This window comes from Apteryx rowi, unplaced genomic scaffold (genome assembly GCF_003343035.1).
Source record: "Apteryx rowi isolate R43461 unplaced genomic scaffold, aptRow1 scaffold_160, whole genome shotgun sequence".
Taxonomy (NCBI): Eukaryota; Metazoa; Chordata; class Aves; order Apterygiformes; family Apterygidae; genus Apteryx; species Apteryx rowi.
The window spans coordinates 218,784-238,942 of NW_020447864.1; the positions used below are offsets into that span (position 1 = coordinate 218,784).

General features: G+C 40.8%; 1 protein-coding gene across 3 annotated transcripts in view; it reads right to left on the reverse strand.

Moving 5' to 3' along the window:
• Positions 1-20,159, reverse strand: part of DAAM2 (dishevelled associated activator of morphogenesis 2) — a 122,018-nt gene that overhangs the window by 85,811 nt on the left and 16,048 nt on the right. For all 3 annotated transcript variants that reach the window (XM_026059847.1, XM_026059846.1, XM_026059845.1), the window contains exon 2: positions 12,323-12,412. In XM_026059847.1, the coding sequence (XP_025915632.1) occupies positions 12,323-12,412 (90 nt within the window). The remainder of the gene's footprint in view (positions 1-12,322; positions 12,413-20,159) is intronic.

Sequence of the window (20,159 nt, forward strand, 5' to 3'; positions counted from 1 at the left end):
TGCAGTCACTGCTCTGTTTCTCAGACTCTATGACTAGCATTTACGCAAATACTCTCAGGGTTTTGGAAAGGGAGTTATATCCAAGCCTTTTAAGCACAATTTATCCAGAGTGAGAAAAATAAACATTACTTCCCTCCCTGGAATTAAACTATTGACGTGCAGATAATAATCCTTCTGCCACAAAAGCAGTCGACTGTATAACTTATTAGAAGGGAATATTCATTTATTACCAGATGGAGCATGCAACTGAGTAGGCCTAATTCCCTCTCATAAAGGTCAGTTACCACCATACATGTTTCCAGTTCACTGGATTATGACGCAGGCATATTTTACCTAATAGACTATGGGGTTTTGTTTGTTTGTTTGTTTGTTTTTCTTTTTCTTTTTTCATTTAGCCTGATCTCTCCCCTGCTGCCAGTAACACGACTGGCCTAGTAATGACCTCTGATGCTGGTTACTAACCAGTCTCTCAAAGGAAGAATCAAAGCTCTCATATTATTATTCATACTACAGAATGTCATATCAATTGTGGAACTCACTGCCACAAGGTATGATAGATTCTAAAAGCATAAAAGTGAAAACAGGATTCATTTATGAAGGATAAAGATTCCCTCTTCATAATACTGAAATAACCTTCAATGATGCTAAATTCACTGGTCTTCAGAAATTAAAATGGATTACCAGCCATTTTTAAAAGATGGTTTATCCTACCATATGCCGGAAACTTTCCAATAAAGTTAAAACCATGCTTTATTTTGAACTGTTTATTATATCCATCATGTTTTCCCCTTCACAAGTACCCAGAGATGCAGACACTCTAGAGGTCTTAAAGTTAAATATACGATGTGCCATTTCTGACCTCATCTAGCACTGACATAACACTCAAAATAACATGAAATTCGTTAGTTCTAATTGGTATCAGTCTAATGGAGAGGAAGATCATGATTCTTCTCTTCTTCCAGAAAACATGCCAGCTCCTCTGCACACTCATGCATGCGTGCACACACAGACACACACACAGACAGACTTCCACGCTGAAAATGGACAGGAATGCCACACCTGGCAGGCAAAAAGCTTGTTGGTGCATTCTTATGAGCCGAAGGTAAGGGTTAATTTTTTTTTTTTTTGAAACCCAGCAAGTTCAGAAATCTCAAACACTGATTTAAATAAACTGTATAATTGCAGTGTTTAAAACAAGATTAAGTTTTACAATAACTGTGTCTGGCACGAGGTTTTCTATAGATTACTGGAGAGAATCCTGTTCTAAGGAACTTTAAATTATAGCAAGGCTGCACAGTACATTTTTAGTTTTAAGAACTCCCTTATGTTCCATTCTCCTTCCTCTTCTGTTGGCTCTTTATCATCCTCATCAATGCAGACAGATGTAAACTTGCTGGCAGGACTGACTGCATCAACCTCCTCTCATTATTTACAGAGCGTGCAAGTGTGCTTGTCCCTGTGCAAACATATTTAGTTGTGCTATAGGATGGGGACCCCACCATCACAAGGCATTGATCTACAGGTATAGTGTAGTGAACAAGCGGACTTCTCCCTGTGTTTACTGGTCTGCTTAAATATACAGCTGAGGCCACACTGAGTTATCCAGCTCCTTCAGCCCTCAGGACAAAGCTTGCTTGCCAAGTTGAAGTCTACCAGTATTTCACATCGTTCCCCCACTGAAAGTTTCACCTTTGTCATGGAACTTGGCCTCTTGTTGGATACAGTCTCCCGACTATATTGCTGCCTAAAGATCTTTCTTTCCTATTAGCTGAACTTTGTATTCATGTTTAAAACCTCTTATATGCTCTACTTTTCACAAGTCCCAAATAAGTCAACTGATATTTAAATTATACACTTGACTGCATAATAACTGCCAAATAAAGTAATTCATGAGTTCCCTGGAAATCCAATGAAGGAATTCTTAGGAGCCTAGCTTCCCTCACCCCATTCCATCTACTTATTTTGGAAGTGAAGGGAAGTGTCCATTGTGGAGGACCCTAATAGTCAGGAAATCAATTTACGTTCATTCTTCACACAGGGTCTTCAGGAGAAGACATGAAATTTTTCCTGTACACAGCCTGCTCTCCAGGGACAGGAAGAGCTAGGCTAGGGACTGACATTGTCCTCCTGGACCACAGCCCAGTCCACCCAAACCTGCAGCAAAGTTGACGGCTGGTATCAGTATTCTGCAGCAGATGAAGACAACAACCTGCCACCATCCCAACAAACCCTAAGTAATGGCAACAATGAGAAACATTTTATTGTTTCATTAACATCCAAGATCTGTTTTGCCCCACCACTTTGACTCTGTGCTATGTCAAACTATTGTTGTTTCTATTCTAGCAATGCCCCTGTTTAGATGACTACACTGTCTTACAGCCAACATGCTGTGGATACAGATCTGGATTTTTTCCTCTCCCCTCCAGCTTACTGCTTTCAGCTTACCTTGTTCGCATTCCAACAGCCCTGTTTTCAACTATACACCTACCCTGCTGGTATTTATGTCACTTGGACTGTGAGAAAGAAATCTCCTTCAGTTCCCTTTCTCATTCTCTTGGCATTCTTTTGGCAGCTTAGTGAAAAGCCACAGAAGGAGGCCAGACTGCATAAGTGGACCTCCCATCTGCCACATGTCTGCATTGGAAGTTTATCTTTCTATCCGGCTTTCCTCCAGCAAGCAACCACTTACAATCTTTCCTAAAATGAAATGAAAAGTCACCTAATGTTCAAGGAGATTAGTCTACCTCTCGCTTGATGACGGGAACGAAACTTCACTAACTCTGCTCAAAGACATCTGGAACTGCCTAGGATACACCTACCTAGAGCTAGCACAGCTACCTAGGACACATCCTCTGGAAGCACACACGATTTGTTAATGCCAAAGTCTAAGAGGTTTCTCTTCACTGTCCACACACTGTGGACGTGGCGGACATGTCCACTATCTGTTTTTCCACTGATACTCCTTCTTTCTCTAGTTCTATTCTTCTGCTCTGGGCCCCCTACTAAGAGAGATGATGGCTGGATGGTGAGAGTTGCTACATATTTTTTATTTATCTCCCTCCTATAAACCTCAGCCAAACTGTCTGAAGCCCTGGGCAAGTTGAGAGATGTTGGATAGGGGAACACATTCAGATGGAGAGGCAGATGGCTTTTAAGTTGCTAATTTGAACACTCAGTGAAAGTCAGAATGCAGAGGAGAGTGAGCCCTCGTCTGTACCAAATCTGCTTCTCACATACCAGAGAAACATGCTAGTTACTTACATATTCTTTGCTCTTGCTTGTCCACCTGAGACTAATCTGAATGGTAAGAACTGCATTGTACAAAGCATGCAGTATATTATTACTGCATATCATCAAGAGGACTGACTCATACTTGGATTGCGGAGACCCAGAAGTTTTACAAGAGGACAGACAAGGACAGAACATAATCTAGTGGCAGCAACTAAACCACACAATCAGCATTTACATGTACTTCCCATACAGCAGAATCAGATTGCTCACCCTCATTTTTGTTTTTAAGTACAGTAAAATACACCATCTTCGTAGGGTGACAGCTGGATAAATGTTTTTTTGTTGTTTTTTTTTTTCTCTCCTGGAGGGACAAATCTGCTCCCACTGAACTCTCCTGGACTCCCACAGAATGCAAGCCAAATGAGAAACACAGTATAGGCATTATGATGAGAATTTTCCAAATATCACTGCATAAACTCCAGAGCATTCTGGGCTTGATTTTTGAGAATTGTTAAGTACTAACTTCAAATGGAGCAGTAGCAGCACACCTGAAAAAGGCAGAAACTTCAAGCTGGACACCCAAAACCTACATACTCAGAATCACTATAACAAACATCATGGCAAGTTTATGGAATTTATTACTTCAGCAGTTGGAACCAAAGAGTTGGGGAGGCATTTTCTAGGCAACAGCTAACCTTTCTTGTTGGCAATTTCAAAGAGAAAGAGGGAAAGGAGGAAGAAACTAAAAATATTCCATGCTGTTCCCATGGGGGGGAGGGGAAACACTTTTCCTGATTATAAATAAATAAATATATAATTTCAAGGCCCTGACCCAAAATAACCTCTTTTCCCATGATAAATAAATGAGTCTATAACTGTTAGCATGGCAGCATGGGAAAAAAAAAAAACAGCAAAAAGAATGATTTGGAATAACTCCTTATCTCTTCTAACATCTGCTACAACATGGTTTTTTAGGCATCACCATTCCATGCTGGAATAATGGTATATCAGCTAAATTCTGCACACAGTTTTAATTGGTTCTTCCTTTTCTCCTTGACACCAAGTTCATCCTTTAAACTGCTGCAAGAGTACTTCTGAGAAAAAAAAAGTATTTTTAAGAAAAGTCTCTCACATCATCAAGCCTTTTATGTCATATGTCAAAGTAACTACTTTGGAGTACTTGTTATAGAAGGAAAAATACCAAGGAAAAGAATCAAGGTTCAATTGCAGGAACTTAATGATAAACCATACAAAATGGCCAAATTTTCTTCTCACGTGCTGATCTATGTGCGGAACAACAGGGTCAACTTCAACAAATTTAATACTGATGTGAGATGAGAAAAAAAGCCCAAATCCATTATGTGGTTGTATAAGGGAATAAGATGGTTTCTTATGTGAATCTCAAAGGTTAGTCTTGCAGCCATAACACCTTCCCTACACTAAAAGATACAGAGGGAAACAGATACTGTTTTATGCTTTATTTTACACTGTGCTAACCATGTTGCCCAAATTTGGGGGCTACTCTTTCAGACTTCAGCACACATTAACAGGTGCCACCATTCAAACAGCTCTTTCAGATTGAAAAGACCCAAGTACACCACTCATCAGGAAATGTGTGCATTTGCTGCATTAGTGACACTCTTGCTGCATTTTGTTGGTTCCCATTATATCTTGTGTTTGTCATAGGCCAGAGTCTCTGAATTTACTGGTCTAAAAGCTACTTTTATTTATAACAGAGTAACATCTGAAGCCATGTGCCTGTCTTCAATACCTAGGCTAGAGATACTGGAATGACCCAATGACAGGATCAAGCTAACAAATCATCCCAAACATCTGAGCATGATGTCATTCTGTTAAAAAAAAAAAAAAAGAAAAAAAAAGGAACAGACGTTGGTGGGAAAAAAGCAAGTTAACTCCACAATTGCTGGCATTTTCCAAACATCCAGCTGAAAGAATGCAGCGGTTTGCAAAGGGCAACATCCTCCCACTGTGAGTTACCAGTATCTTGAGATTTCCACTGAGCAATAGGCTAACTGAAAGCAAGTCTATTTTCAACTGAAGGCAAATCTATTTTCAGAGAATTCATCTGAGAAATGCCACATTTCAGACTGTCTCACCAGCCAGTCTCCTGAGCTAAGGAAGTGATGCAGTCACTCAGACCACGAGTGAACATGAATCCCAGGCACCGGGAGGGGACCAAATAACAGCTTCTGCTATGACTTATTTCAAGGAGCTGGTCTCAAAGCAACAACACAGGAGACAGTGGGTTGCACAGAGCCTTACTGTTGCCCCCTTTCTTTATAGGGCCATATAGCTGCTCTCCTAGTTTGGTTTACAGTCCATTCATAGAATCACAATTCAGGGTGGAAGGGACCTGCAGGGCTAAATAGAAAGTTAGAACAGACTGTTGAGGGCCTTGTCCAGGCAAATTTTGAATACTGAGTTAAATCAAAATGCTGACTGAACATGTTGACCACCGCAAACTTTAAAGCATCAGCAGGAACAGAAACAGTCATCCGAAGCACTAAAGACTTCAGATAAAGTCTAATTCTCTAGCTTAGATGTACTAGGCAAGCTTTGCCCTGTGCACATCAGATATCACTTAGCCACCAAAACACTTCCTCTAAGCTCTCCCAGCCCTACACAGCTTCTCTAGTCTCCTGCTATCTACCAACTGCTCCCGTTTTTAGGCTACCATGTGTGCTGTGAGGGCTCTTTTGTGTTCTTTCAGTCTTCTCAGAGGAAGAGAGAGTAGGAGCACTCCCCCTAAGCACCTCATTCCAAGCTGGGAGAAAAACCCTCATGAAGTCACATCCAAGCCTCCTGAAACTGGGATTCCTTATAAATGGATTCTCAAATACTGCAGCAAATTATCTTGTGTGTTCATGTCTGCTGCTACCATACAGAGTGTGGAATAACAACTCTGAAGAAGGGAACTTATAAGGGACAGGTTAAAAGCTCCTTACAATGATAAATCCATAACCAGAACAGTGTAAGATTCCATATCAATAACAGATTCTAAGAGTATTTCAAAGGGAAAAACATCTTGCAAGAAGATAAAATTGAAAACAATACAACTTCAAACCACCCACTTCATTTATTATGAGCCAACCACTGCTTGGCACTCTTCATACAGAAAGGATGAACTCCAAAGGGCTTTCACAGCTCAGATCAGACAATACAAAACCAAAAACCCACACTCAGACAACACAATGGTGTGATCTTCATCTGGCATATTATATCGTTAAATGAGACCAGATGAAGATCCAGTTTCTCTCTTCTTTAGGGAGTATCTATCTTCTGCTGAATATCTCCATGGCAGAGACATAATTTAAAGTAGGAACCTGAGGAAATGAACACTTTCTCCTACAACAAGAATGGCAGAGCTCATACCTAAAAACAATAGATGCAATTCATCCTCCTGCTCTGACTTACAGCTTCCATATGGAGCCTTAAAAACAGAGAAGTGACCTCAGGATTGGAAAAAAAAAACCCTGCCAATTCACATTTAGCTAATAAATGTCTCTCTATATCATACCCAAGCTGCAACTACACTTTACAGGGCAAACACTGCATAGAGCAACCCAAAAACAAACACTGTGTGCAGGAACTTTCACTCACTTTGAAAAGTTTCCTCCAGCGGCCAGGAGGACTCCAGGTCTGATACTTGCATCCCTCTTCTGCTATGTCCTCAGGAGGCTAAAGTAATTATATCGAAGCTGCAAAAGCAGCTCAGATTCCTTCAGGAGATATATATGTGTGTGTATATGTATATACGTGTGTGTGTGTGTGTATGTATATACATACATACATACATATGGATTAATTTTTGTATTTATATATATTTACAGATTTAATGGGAGGATTCATCCACAGTCTAGGGTGAAATGCTCTCTCTGGAAGCTGGAACTGTGGCTGGGTTTCAAACAGGGCTTATAGCAGTAACATAGTCTGGGCTGGTGTTAGATTGGAGATTTTGCTTACAGCTCTGCAGGAATATGAAGGCAGGCCTGGGCATGGGGGTGGAAGACAGAAGTATCTTGCTCTATATACAGCTGCACAATATCAAGCTATACTTTTTTATAGTGACATTTTGCTGACAATGCAAACCACAAGGGCAAAGTTCAAAGAGAAACTCTCAAAGAAAGAAAAAAAACCTGACACATAGACATTATCTTCATTAACGTTAGACAGCCAGCATGGGACCAAAGTGGGAGTTTGTGAAACTGAGCTGCAAATATTATAAAAAGCCTGCAGTAAAACTGTTAAAAGTTAAAGCCTAACTAAGGCTAGAATTCCTAAAGGCATCTGGAAGCCTAACATAGGACTAGATACAGCCCTTACATGAGAAAACAGGAACCGTGCATCAGATGATGCAGCAGTTGGTGGGAGAGGGGTAAAGCTTCTTCAGGACTGCACCTGGGACACACTGCACCCAGACTACAGCCTCCCTGGTGTCAGCAGCAACCCCAGCCTCAGTCCTACAGGACTTAGACTCCTCAGTGTTTGCATAAGGCATGGAAGTGCCTTCCACTCGATTACTCCTGCTCCTTGCAGTGAGCCCTCCCAGGTATGGTGACCTCACTGCAAATCCATTTCTACAAGAAAACCTTAGAAGAAAGACAGGTGCAGCAATGCAAAAGAACAAATGGTTCTTAAACTGAAAATATCTGAGATTTGATCCTCCCCCCCCACCAAAAAAAAAAAGTATGTGGCATGAGGCCAAGGCATGTGTATATCATGCAGGAAAAGGGTGAGAGAGGATGGCATGCCCAGGACATTGCCATGAGGTTTCCTAGCTTTCCTACTATTTATAAAGTTTCTTTCAGATACAGAGAAATGTGTTTACATACAAACATAATAATCAGAAGGTCTTTGAATTTATAAAGCAATTTAGATCAAAGAATTTTAGAACCAAGGAGTTTCCTGACTTTTAAACCCAAATTCAGTTTACTAGATTTTTATCCATTAGGTAGATGAAAAATGTAATTGATAGATATTAAAAAATAATTGCAGGTGATGGAATCATACAGAAATTCCTTTTTCTGTACATTAGCTGGTACAGCATATGTTTCAGAGAAATTCTCCTCAGAATTTTTTTTAAGTCTGCTTTGCTGCTGGAGAGTAGTCTTTCTCTAGATCTCTTCCCCGTAACAACAACAACAACAATAACAACAACAAACGTTACCCGTTTGAGAACTATAAGCACACAGTCTTCTTTCAAGTACCATAAATGTCCCTTTCTGTAAAGTTGTAGGGTGCTGATTATTGCTTCACTACTCGATTTTGTATTATCTCTCTTAAGTAGGAAAAGCACAAATGACTCAAAACAGCTATTCTAGAGTACAACTATGATCAGAACAGTATAAAATAACCCCAGAATATTTAGGAGATTTCAACATACTCAGTTATTAGGATTGAGCTTTTCACTGTTTGTTCTTCTGTGTTTGGAGAGGAGCTGCATGATACAGCTAGTCCAGTTTGATTGTACTTTGGAAAGAGATTTGCTACCAATTCTTTCTCAAAGAAACACAGAAGTCCAAAAAACCTAACTTGTCTAACTTTGCAAAATATGCTTGCTTTCTAACGAAATCCGCTCAACTGAAGGCTTACAAATTAGTCTCAGGAGGCAGGCAAAGGCCATAAAAAGAAAACAACTTGACTTGCTTTCCAATAGTAATAATTCTAAGAGCTAGTCAGATTGTCCAGAAGGTAATAAGCTATTGCCTGCACAATGAGGCCTCATTATTTGAAATGCAGACTGCATCCAAAGCAACATGTGCTGAGGCAGTGCAATACCTGCATTTTCCACCTGTTTTGGATTCCTAATATGAGCTCATTTAACAGGCCAAATAATTAAGCTGACAACTTTTTCTTTCTATGGAATTATTTCACCAATATGTAAAAAGATTATGCACCTTAGTACTGGCTCCTGTTAAAATAGTATTCAGTAACAGTATTTTTCTAAACCTCAGCATCAGAAAGCTTTTATTTAAAAATAAGTTTTTATTTAAAAATAAATACATCTGAATGCACGGTCTAGTGTTTGATTTAATTCCTGCAAAACATGTAACTCTCAGGAAATTGAGAGGGAATTTTACAGGAATTATAGAAGCGGAGTATACGTTTTATATAAATCTGAGTTTCAACTGATAGTGAAACATGAAGATTATCCTAAACAAAACCAAATTCAGGTACATGAGCTGGGTGAGGATGTCATCACTTGCATTCTGTCTATATAAGGCTTTACTTCTAACCTTGATGTTCCAGTATGGTATCAAGGGAAGTTCATACTAAAGAGAAAGAGGCAATCTAGAACACATAGGACTGGTATTTTAGATAGAGGGTCAGGGTGCCAGCAGTAGGGACTGATTAATGATCCTTCTGATGCAAATGAAGACACCTGCACCTCTTATAATACAATCTGCATGGATTTTTAATGGCAAGGTAAAGGAATAGCTGAGACAGAGAGAACATATTAACATTTTCCAATAGAGCAGCCTTTATTCCTCACAAACAGCTACTCCACAAATGAGAGTGAAGAGTTCACTACAGCTACTAGCTGAAGCAGCTACACCTTTAGACCAAATTGTGGAGAATTTGTTTTTAGTACTAGTGGTTTCAGATGCAAAACTAGAATGGCCAAAAGTTACCAAAGCAAGCTTGGCTATACGATACAATAGCAACATGCCTCTGTAGATATCATGCACAATCACTAATTTCAATCCAATTTTCTTTGAGCCCCACGGAACTTTGATTTGGTGAGCTATGTTCCTGGCATGCAACTTCAAATACATGCACTCACATGTCTTTCCCCATTTCTTTAGAATGGTTTGATATCAGAAACAGGTGGAATGAATTTTATGATACAACAGCAACCTTCTTCTAGGATGTTAGGAATAAGTGCCATAAAAGATTATGTCTGAAGCCTAACTGTCAAAATAATAAATGAACAGTCTGCCAACAGCAACATACGATCTTCATTCTTGCAAGTCACATTTGTTTAGTTAAGACAATTCACTAGTCTTGCCACCTTTAGAGCAAATCTGAGAGCTGTGACCTTCCACTAGTTTTAGACTAGAAAAAGCATCTTAGATTAATGGACGTAAACAGTTCCCTCAACCCGTACTTCTTGACCTTCTAGTTGATAGTGTTTTTACCTGGAGCCTAACAAGGCTTTTCCTCAGGGGGGTATGTAGAGCCCTCACGTTCCAGAAAACTTGGAGAAATTAGCACCTAGCAAGACAGAGGTCTTGAAGCGCTTATCCTGGATAGCTGACAGAGTTCTTTTAAGCAAAGAATCGGGCCCTCTGTGGCTAAAATTAGAATACAAACTTTTCAGGGAAGAGAGAGTTTTTCTCTACAAGGCAGCCTGCAACACACTTTTCTGTCACTGTAAAACAATGACAATAGGTGGATTAGGCAGTCAGCTAGGGAGAGAGAGATGTGTCAGCACCAATCATCTGACTGCCTGTGAAGGGAAACAATGAATAATATCAGACAGTTAAGGTTTCAAGTAATTGAAAGTATCTGCAATGTAATGAATAGACATCTGGCAACAGTATCCTGATCCAGTTAGCACATCATTTTGGATAGCTGGAGTTCAGCTAACCGAGGTTGCACTATACATGCATTAAAAAGATTTTCCAGTGTATAGCTCCTTTAACTCTGGAGGTCTTCAGGATTCTTATATCAAATCCACTGCCTTAAAAAAAGTGTAATGTAGTGAATCCAACCAACATATTAAATACATTAAAGTCTGAAGCCTCCTGCCAAAGCTGACTGGTCCAGGAGATGGAATGTGTGGTTCTCTAAGACGGCTACAAATAGATCCTCTCCCACTAGAGCTGAAAAAGCCAGCTGAGCCTGCCAGCAAATATGTAAAGCAGACATTAATCACAGCAGCCTGCACCTTCCCTTCATGTGCAAGCTCTATGTACCAGCAGGAAGAAGAAAGCACTGAACATAACTGAGCCTAGAATAGTCTTATGCACTTCCTGGATTACCGCTAGCTCTGAGGTATTGTAACTTATTTGTTGCTATTAACTTCTCTGTGTGATGCATATCAACCACAAGCAACCTACACACAAAACACCATCCTGATTGGTTTGACTGAGGCTCTCTTTAATTGCACTGCAAAAAAGCTAAGCCAGGTTGGCAGTCTCAGACATCAAAGATCTTGACTTACTCGCAGAGCAAGTATGTGAACAGCAGCAAATACAATGACCCCAGAAGGATCAACAACTAGGTTTCAATCTGCCATCTTTAGTATGGAAGTCTAAACCTTCTCTTTGCCACACCTCTTTTTCCTCTAACATTTATTGTTAATGAATACATGCTGTCAGGGCTATCTTTATTTCCTACTGTTTCCTTCCTACAGCAGCAAAATTTTCTGCCACAGCACTCCTGCAGGAATACCTCTTCTTCATGTTTCACAACAGTGACACAGCTTGTCAATTCTCTTGGCCATCATTCTTCTAGGGACAAGATACCCAGAGTGAAATATCAGCCTCTAATGTACTGACCATCTCACTGGTTTGTCAGAAATTTGAGGACTTTGAATGAAGAAGGATCACATAGAAATTGATATGAGCAGGTATTCCTCACTTTCCAGTGCAATACAAAACATTTCCTATTAGCTCTGGAAGGTCTTGAACAACCAGGTTTTAAAACATCATTATTATTATGCACACTACAGATATTTGAAGACAACCTGAAAAATTTCAGCAACGGATTTTCTAAGTGATCAACAGACAGCTTCATGCAAGAGAGGCAATAAAATTTTTAAAATATTCTTTAAAATATTTCAATGATAGCTTTTCTTCTAGCTCAAAGAAAAAAACAAGTGGAAGATTCAAAATGGGACAACATATGACTTTCACTTGTTAACATGCTCCTCACAAATCATTCGTGCATACACTACTTGTGAGAAATTTGTGCCATATCCATGCCAATATAAATCCTCACATCACTCTATCATGTTCTTGAAAAAACAGTGGATAAACACATAGTTCAAACCTAGATGTCAGTAATTACTTACATGCACACAGAATTTATTGATTAGCTACTTTAATCAGGACAATGGTAGTACCTTCTTTTTGCTGCAGTAAATCTGCCATTTCTTCTCTGGAGGGAGTGCAAACATAGCTTCTCTGTTCTTATCTGTGAGATCCAATTCATCCTGGAGATTGTGAAAAAGAAAAAACAAAACAGTCAACAGCTGCACTGATAACTTCTCATACATTGGGAGGAATCTGGATGAGGCATGTTGACTAGCCTTCAATCAAAAGACTTAGTGCCTCCCAAAGACTGCCCCTTCCAAAGTTCCGCATTTTCCCCCACCTCTTCGACCATGAATTTGGTTTCATAACTTTTGTCTTGTTGCTGCAAGTACTCCCTATCAGAGCAGAACCTATAAAGAGGGAAAGCCTGAACAACTGCAGTGCCAAACTTTCCTTACTATGGATTAGTATCCTCACAGGGATGGGAAAGATCACAGTTTGGGCAACAATTACATGTTGTGAAAGGAGTGAAGTGAAAAGACTTAAAGTACTAGCTTACATAACACAGATGCTCCTTGTGTTTCTTAGGGAAAGTCTAAAAAGTCAATACACCTTTTTTTCTGGCCTGCAGCACCAGCCCAATCTCCCAGCTAACATTATCAATACATTTAAAATGCATGACACTTTCTTCTAGTTCTGAGCAGAGACTAATGGACACAATAATGATTTGTTTCTTCCCAGGGCTGATGATCTTCTAGAAAGAGAACAGTGAAATCACCAAATCTTTTAAACAAGGGCATGAGACAGTTTTCTAGTGGCAGTAATGCCAAACACAACCTACAGGTTGAAAAGTTTCTGTTCCCCTGACACTTGCCCTCTGAACCACATAGTCCCCAGCAAAAGACAACTGGCTTTTCAGAAGTAAAGGACCACTCTCCATACAACCAGTTCCCCATCAGCTTGAACAGACCAACAAATTCAGGCTCTGCTAAGAAAAGTAGGTTCAGCACAAGATACTCTCCCAGTGGCTTGCCAATCTTCCATCAGTAAAATGAAGGTTAATGCTGGAATCTGGAACCGAATCCCAAATCTGTCACAAGCTCCCTCTGCATACACTACTGAATTCCCCCAGCCTTAGTTTCTCTTCTCTTTAAAGGCTGGTAACAATACACCCTCTCCTTTACAATGTGTCTATAAAATCATCAAGGCAGGGACTGCTACTCCCTGTGCGTTTATGCAACACAACACAATGAGGCTCAATCACAGCTAGCAATTTCAGGTGCTAATGGGATTTAAACAAATAAGAATGATCTTCAGATCATTCAGGCCTGCATGACCAGGGACAGATGAAGATGTCTAAATGAGTCTGTGCAATATAAAGACAAGCTTCAAATGATGTTTCAATTAATCAGTTTTGGCACTTTTGACCCCCACAATATATTTAAAAGTGTTTGTAGAGGGAAGTGTCCAGGAGTCCAATATCAAGATGACATTGTAGCACTAACAAAGCTGCACAGGCAGATTCTGGCACCCACACTAACCTAACCCAAGCAGAGACAATACCTCTTTAACTCAGCCCAACAATGCCTCATTTGGAAAGCTTTCAGGGCTGGGAAACTTGTGAAAACAGTGAGCTAAATTGCACACTGAGCCTGGTAGCAGCTGCTGACAGATTTAAAAGCCCACAGAGGTTTCAGCTGTAGAAAGGTACAAAAGAAATGCAAACAGTAACAAGGCAAGGTCAGTGCCAGCAGCCCAAGGTAGAAAAAGCCGGAGGATTTTTTTTTAAAACAAGAAAAAGTTTAAAGGAAAAAAAAAAACCCTTTAGCTTTGCAAAAAGAGTGCAAACCATGTGGAAACGTTTAGGGTGAGTTTCCAAACAAGGGGGCAGCCAAGTGAGGCAAGGAGTTTTATCCTTGCTACACACAATTAGAAAGCTCAGGCCAGGATCACATTCTTGGGGGGTGAGGGAGAGAGAAACGACATGTAAGGTTTTCAGACAAGCGAAGGAATGCTGTTGGAGGTCAAGCATGTGGGAGGGAAAGGAGGGGCGGACAGGGAATCAAAAATGCCAGGTTTGGAAGAAGAGCCACAGGGGCCAGAATACACATCTGAAATGAGCTGGCCAGGCTCAGCTAAGGCCTTAGGAAAAAAAAATTATTGTTGTTTTATTGAATTGCCAAATGATTTTAGCTTTCATTTTTATACAGAGCAAATAACTTGCTCTTCTAATGTGTACTGCTCTTTCTGAAGCCTGGTGTCAGATCAGATAAGCAGCAAGAGCTCTTCTTGGAAGCTGAATTTAACTACAGCAGCAAGCTGAAAGGTAATTATTTCTGCTTAGTTTTCACAGCAGCTTTGCCCACCAGACCAGCTCTCCAGATTTCTGTGTACAACACTGAATGATGAAAATCTCAACCGATACAGCACAAGATAATCATTTTATCAAGAAACCACTCCCATTGACTAAAGGCACCTGGAGGGCAGGGTGCTGCTGCTTAGCAACTTCTAGACATTGCTGAATCCTTCTGTACACACTGTTGATATCAGGGACATAAAGCGCACTCTGCCTTCAATGGGACAATAAGAACATGCAACTCCCGAGCACATAATTTTGCATGCTGATAGCATGACGTTCTTTTCAGAACAGATGCCTGGAAAGGCAGCTTGCAGGGATGGAAGATCTAGTGGGAACAAAGTGCATCCGAACCTCACTTTGCCATGACTCAGGAGGACTAAGCCAGAAGAGTATTATAAGTCATTACATATAGCTCAAGTAACACATTAACAGGAACACTGCTCAGGCTTCCAGGTGTAACATGAAAGCAGACCCAAACAAACCCAACTGAAAAACAGCACATAAGGACTGGGAGGATTCATTACCCTTCCTTTTGAAGCAGCTAGTGTTTTTCTTCATTAGGGGGCAAAATGCTGGGCTCCAGCCCCCAGGTCAGATGGTAAGGTTGTGAGCAGGAATATGGCACAGGGAACGAGACACCTTTTCCAGAATGCAAAGCCGTATTCAAGCTCTTTGACAGCCTTCCCCAAACTATGTAGGTACTCTTCAGCAGGTGTGCTCCTTCACTGAGAGGAAGAAAGGAGTGAGAGGAACTGAAGAGGCTTACCTGCCCCCCCCCTCTACTTACACCATTTACACATATCCTGCTCTATGAAGAACCAGAAATTGCTACAAAACACACAAGACATGAATCCTTCTTCTAGGAGTTCTCCAAATTCTCTTACCTTTCCAATTCCCAACCCCCTTCCAAAGTGGAAAAACAATGGACCTCCATGACTGCAGAGGAAATGACTGGATCTAGCTCAGAAATAAGATCCTGGATCAGGTGGACCATTTCCCTTTTCTGACTTGGAATCTGAACAGAAGGCACAAAAGAAAACTTGATGCTTTGGAGAGTAGCAGGAACAACCACAGCAAAGTGCTGAAAAAAATTCAGAAGGGTGATTTGCTCCATGAATAGGTCATTCTGACCTGACAACAGAGACAGATCTGTCCAAATGTAGATTTTCAGGCCGTAGAGTGAGCTCAGGGACAGCCACCACCTATTGAAGGAGGAAGGAATGCAAAGATTGGCAGGAAAGGGGAAGAACTACAACCTCGGATGGAATCATCAAGACTCGGGTTAGAGCCAGGTTAAGGAAGCCCACGTGACTGAAAGCCGAGGGAGCAAGCATAAAAGGCAAGAAAAGAGGTTTTGTCAGAACAAAGGGGGGAAAAAGCCCTCCTCCATCACCTGAGCCAATTTCCCAACAGAAATGTAGCAGTTCCTCTTATATGCCTTGGGTGGACGGCTTGGTTCCAGCAATTCATGCCAGCATGATCCTGCACAATGGAGCTAAGCTTCCTGGCTCTTAAAAGTACTTCAAGTTGCAAGTGTTCTCATGAAACATAGATTGAAAATACATTTGCCAGGCTGGCTTCAGGGAGATGTAAAGTACATCCAGTTAATACTCCTTATATTTCTTCCCATTATCTATTTCCTTTTTTATTTTATTTACTGAGAGAGGGATACATTCAGTTAATTTCACTTTCATGTGGGCATTTTTTACTGACACAGATTGAATTTCGATGATAAAACATTTAAAATGTACTGGAGCTGGATTTGAGGCTCAAATATTTCCAGTCCACTTCTCAGGCCAAAGGGGAAGATGGCCTCCATTCAAAACGGCTACAACTCAAGGAAAGGATAGACAGAGAGAAAGAAAGGGAATGAGAAGGAGGAATAGGCAGGAAACATAAAACAGTATTTTGAGGGATTTAAAACCACATTATATCCCTTGTTTTTGGGAACATTCATCAAAGTGTGAAAGCTGGATTTGATGGGTGGTAGCCATTGGTTTGATGATGATATCACTCAGAGTCCAGAATGAGCTCAACAGAATGACATTTCTCACTTAGACTGGGCAGCACTTTTCTTAATGATGTGAAATGAAATTAATATAGAGAATAAGCAATACGTAGAGGAGACTGGTTCTACYGGAGAATCTTTAATGCCTCCTAACAACTGTGCTGAGACTTGCATCGCATCTCTGCCATTAAGACACCTGTGGAAAGGCAGCAAAGGGTCACCGGATAGCTGCTCCTTCACCTGGAGACCAGGACACCTGAGATTCACAGCTCAAACAAGGTTTTCCAGGTCCATCTGGACCTTCCTGGGAAGCTCCCTCAATTTCAGGACTTTCTCATTCCCAATTCCATAGGCTGACAGCCTGGTCAGCCCAGGGAGTCTTCTAGTGACTTAAGGGCAGAAAGCCACTCCTGTAAAAGTCCTTCTGTAAAAAACAAAAAAAAMCCCCAAAACAACAACAAAAAAACCCAACCTTCAGAAAAAAAATTTTTTTTAAATTATCCAAATGGAAACATATTTGGAATTTCCTTTCTAGGAGGAATTTAGAAATTCCTAGCACTCATCTGATTTGGAATGAAAACTTTTTTCAGACTAAAAGAACTTCCTGTGAGACTGAAATGCTGAGCTCTAATTTGCTCCAATCTCAAAATCTGCATTCAAACTTATTAAAATCATAAAAGTTTAATGAATCATGTGTGGCATTTCCAGCCTGATGTGGCACAGAATTCTGACATGGTATGCTTTGTTCATCACAGGCAATAATTTCATTAGTATGGGCTTAATACATATTTTGGCAGGAGGGAGATGAGATTTTGTTTATTTTCTTATGTTTAGCTGGGTACCTGTCTTGTTTCATCAAGTTCTTACAATTGCAGCTATGGATGATGAAGTTATACTTGCTTTTCTCCCCCCCCCTTTTTTTTTTTGATCTGTAAGTCATAGTCTCTCTCACTTACAGTGCTCTTGAAAGCACATCCTTCCTACGAGCCTCCATCCCAGGCCTGTGTTTCACATTTAACAGGTCCTTTTATGACTGGGAGAAGTTCATGATATCTAAAAGCATATTCTCATTTTTTTGCAAAAGTTTATTTCTGCCTGCAAACACATGCATAGAATTATTCTCTACCAAAAACAATTGTCAGCATTTCCTTATCTTTGTTTCCTAAGGAACATAAAAGAATGAGATACTTCTACTGTCCCCAGAGGGAATAGCTATGGTGTGAAATCAATTTTACATCAGAGAATCCAACCATGAGACACAATCCACAGGAAGAGAGGCTTCATTAGTTCTGCTGTTCACAGAACTGCCTATTTTGCCAGTCTGACTACAGTTCTGCTGCACTTCCTGGTTCTTTAGAAGCAGATTGGTACTCAGGCAAAAGGACAGCCAGGCCTCAACATCAACAAGCACCATGGGAACTAAATTCTCAGATGGCATAAACTGGCAAAGCTCCATAGAAAAGTTAAACTTTACTCTGTATTGTTAAACTCAAAATAGAAACTTAAGAACCATCAGACTAGATGAGACCAGCAGTTCATCTGACCTATGACCAGTATCAAAAGCTTCAGAGGGCAGTGCACAAACCCTGCCAGTACAAAGCTACAGAACAAACTGTCTAGAGAGTCAATCAACTCCCAACTCTCTGCGTCAAAAGACTGGCTGATTCTGTGAAGCAGGTGAATTCATGTCCCCTTCAAGATGCAGAGAGCGTTAGTATTTACAAATATTTTTTGCTCAGCTTCAAAAATTTTCTTTTGCTCAATCACACCAGCATTATCCTTAATGGTTCTTCACTATTCATCAAATAAGGAAGACAGCTCAGAGAGCAGGAATAATATTAAGATGCTTTTAGACACCCTAGAACCTCCATGATTTGGAGGCTTCCTATCTGAATAACTTTCTTGCATACTCACCTCAAGAATTCAGGTTCCAGAAGATTGTTTGTTTTTATGTTATGACCTTGCACTATATGAATTTCAGTTAAATGCACCACCCATACCCTGCTTCCTGTTCACACTCCCAACCTTTCTTCCTCTCTTGCACACACATACCTTCTCCTCCCCCCCATCTTCTTCCTCACTGCCCTTCACCTCTTCTTCATGTCATGCACAAATACACTCTCCCTTACCCACCTCAATCATCGTCTCTCAGTCTGTTAACAGCACCAAATTCACCCAGGTTCCAAAATGAAGTATAATACATGTCCTGTTGCCCCAAGATCCACAAGGTCATTTATATAAATGTATGTCACCACGTCCCTAAAAGAAGGGCCAATAAATATTCCAGTTCCACTGATGATCCCAAGTGGCACAGTAGGGCTGTGATCCCATAAAGTAGCCTTGTGTTCTGGATGAATTTATTTGATTTTGTACAAGGTAAACAGTGATTGTGACACATAACGGGATCCCATCCAGCATCCTCCGGCAGGCCCCAGAGAAGGTTCATGTTCTCTGTGCAGTCACTTTGAGGGAATAGTTGATGGTGGATTAATCAATGCTGAAGTGCAGCTCAAGCTGACCTGAGATAAACAGCTCAGCTCTGACATCTCTGGGACTGTAGAAGAAGGGGAAGCAGTGGAAAGAGATCAGGGAGTAGGTTGTCAGCAGCATGCTACAAGCCTTTGCAATACAGGATCCAATCCAGCATAACTGTTATAGTGTTAACAAGTGAACTGAGTGAGCCGCATTGCTAACATATGATTTCTGTTGCTTGAAAGCTACCCTTTTGCATTAACAACAGACCCAGTAACCTTAATTTTTCAGTTCATGTTGCCTGTGCCAGGCCCTCTTGGCAAATAACAAATAGGTTACGCTGATGGCTCACGTCCTAGCTATGCCTCTGCCCACCAGGGAGGGAGGCAGGAAGGGATGGACAAAGACAGAAGAGTCTCATCACAGGGTCCAAAGGCAGCTGTCCTAAAAGCCATTTCAGAGACAACCACAGCAGGTGAATAAAAAAATAATAATTAAAAAAAAATCAGTCTTCTTCACATTGCAATCTCTTTGCAAACAGCATATTAGTCCTTGAAGTAGAGGAGATATACTGTCCCCTGGAGGTGGACACAGTGATTAAATAGGGCATGTTTAGGATTGATCCCCTAGAGTCTTCCCTCTATTGCTTTGTTCAGTCCAGCTCTCCAGGCTGATACACAAGGAGCAGCCAGCTGGAAGATACCACGTTTCAAATACTGAGGAGGTTGATAAGGCTTTCCAAAAGCCTGTCTGTCTGAGCTCTCAGTGAATGAGGTTATTTTGACTACACAAATTGCCTATACCCATGCACAAACTGGAGCAAACAGCAGTGCAAAAGGAACACTACTCGGGGAAGCTCCCCAGCAAGAGAAACATTACAAAGGCTTTGCCTAAAATGCAACTAGAAACATTGGAGTGTAACTGATGCAGGCACCAAGTGAAGTGGAGCCCACTTCTCTAGCCAACCACCTGTTCCCATCCCCACCTCCTCAGGGCAGTGCCTGGCACAAGAGCATGGCGGTAGCCTCAGCAATCACTGAAGGCAGGTGCTCTCTCAACAGGCAACAGCACTACCACCCATACAGAC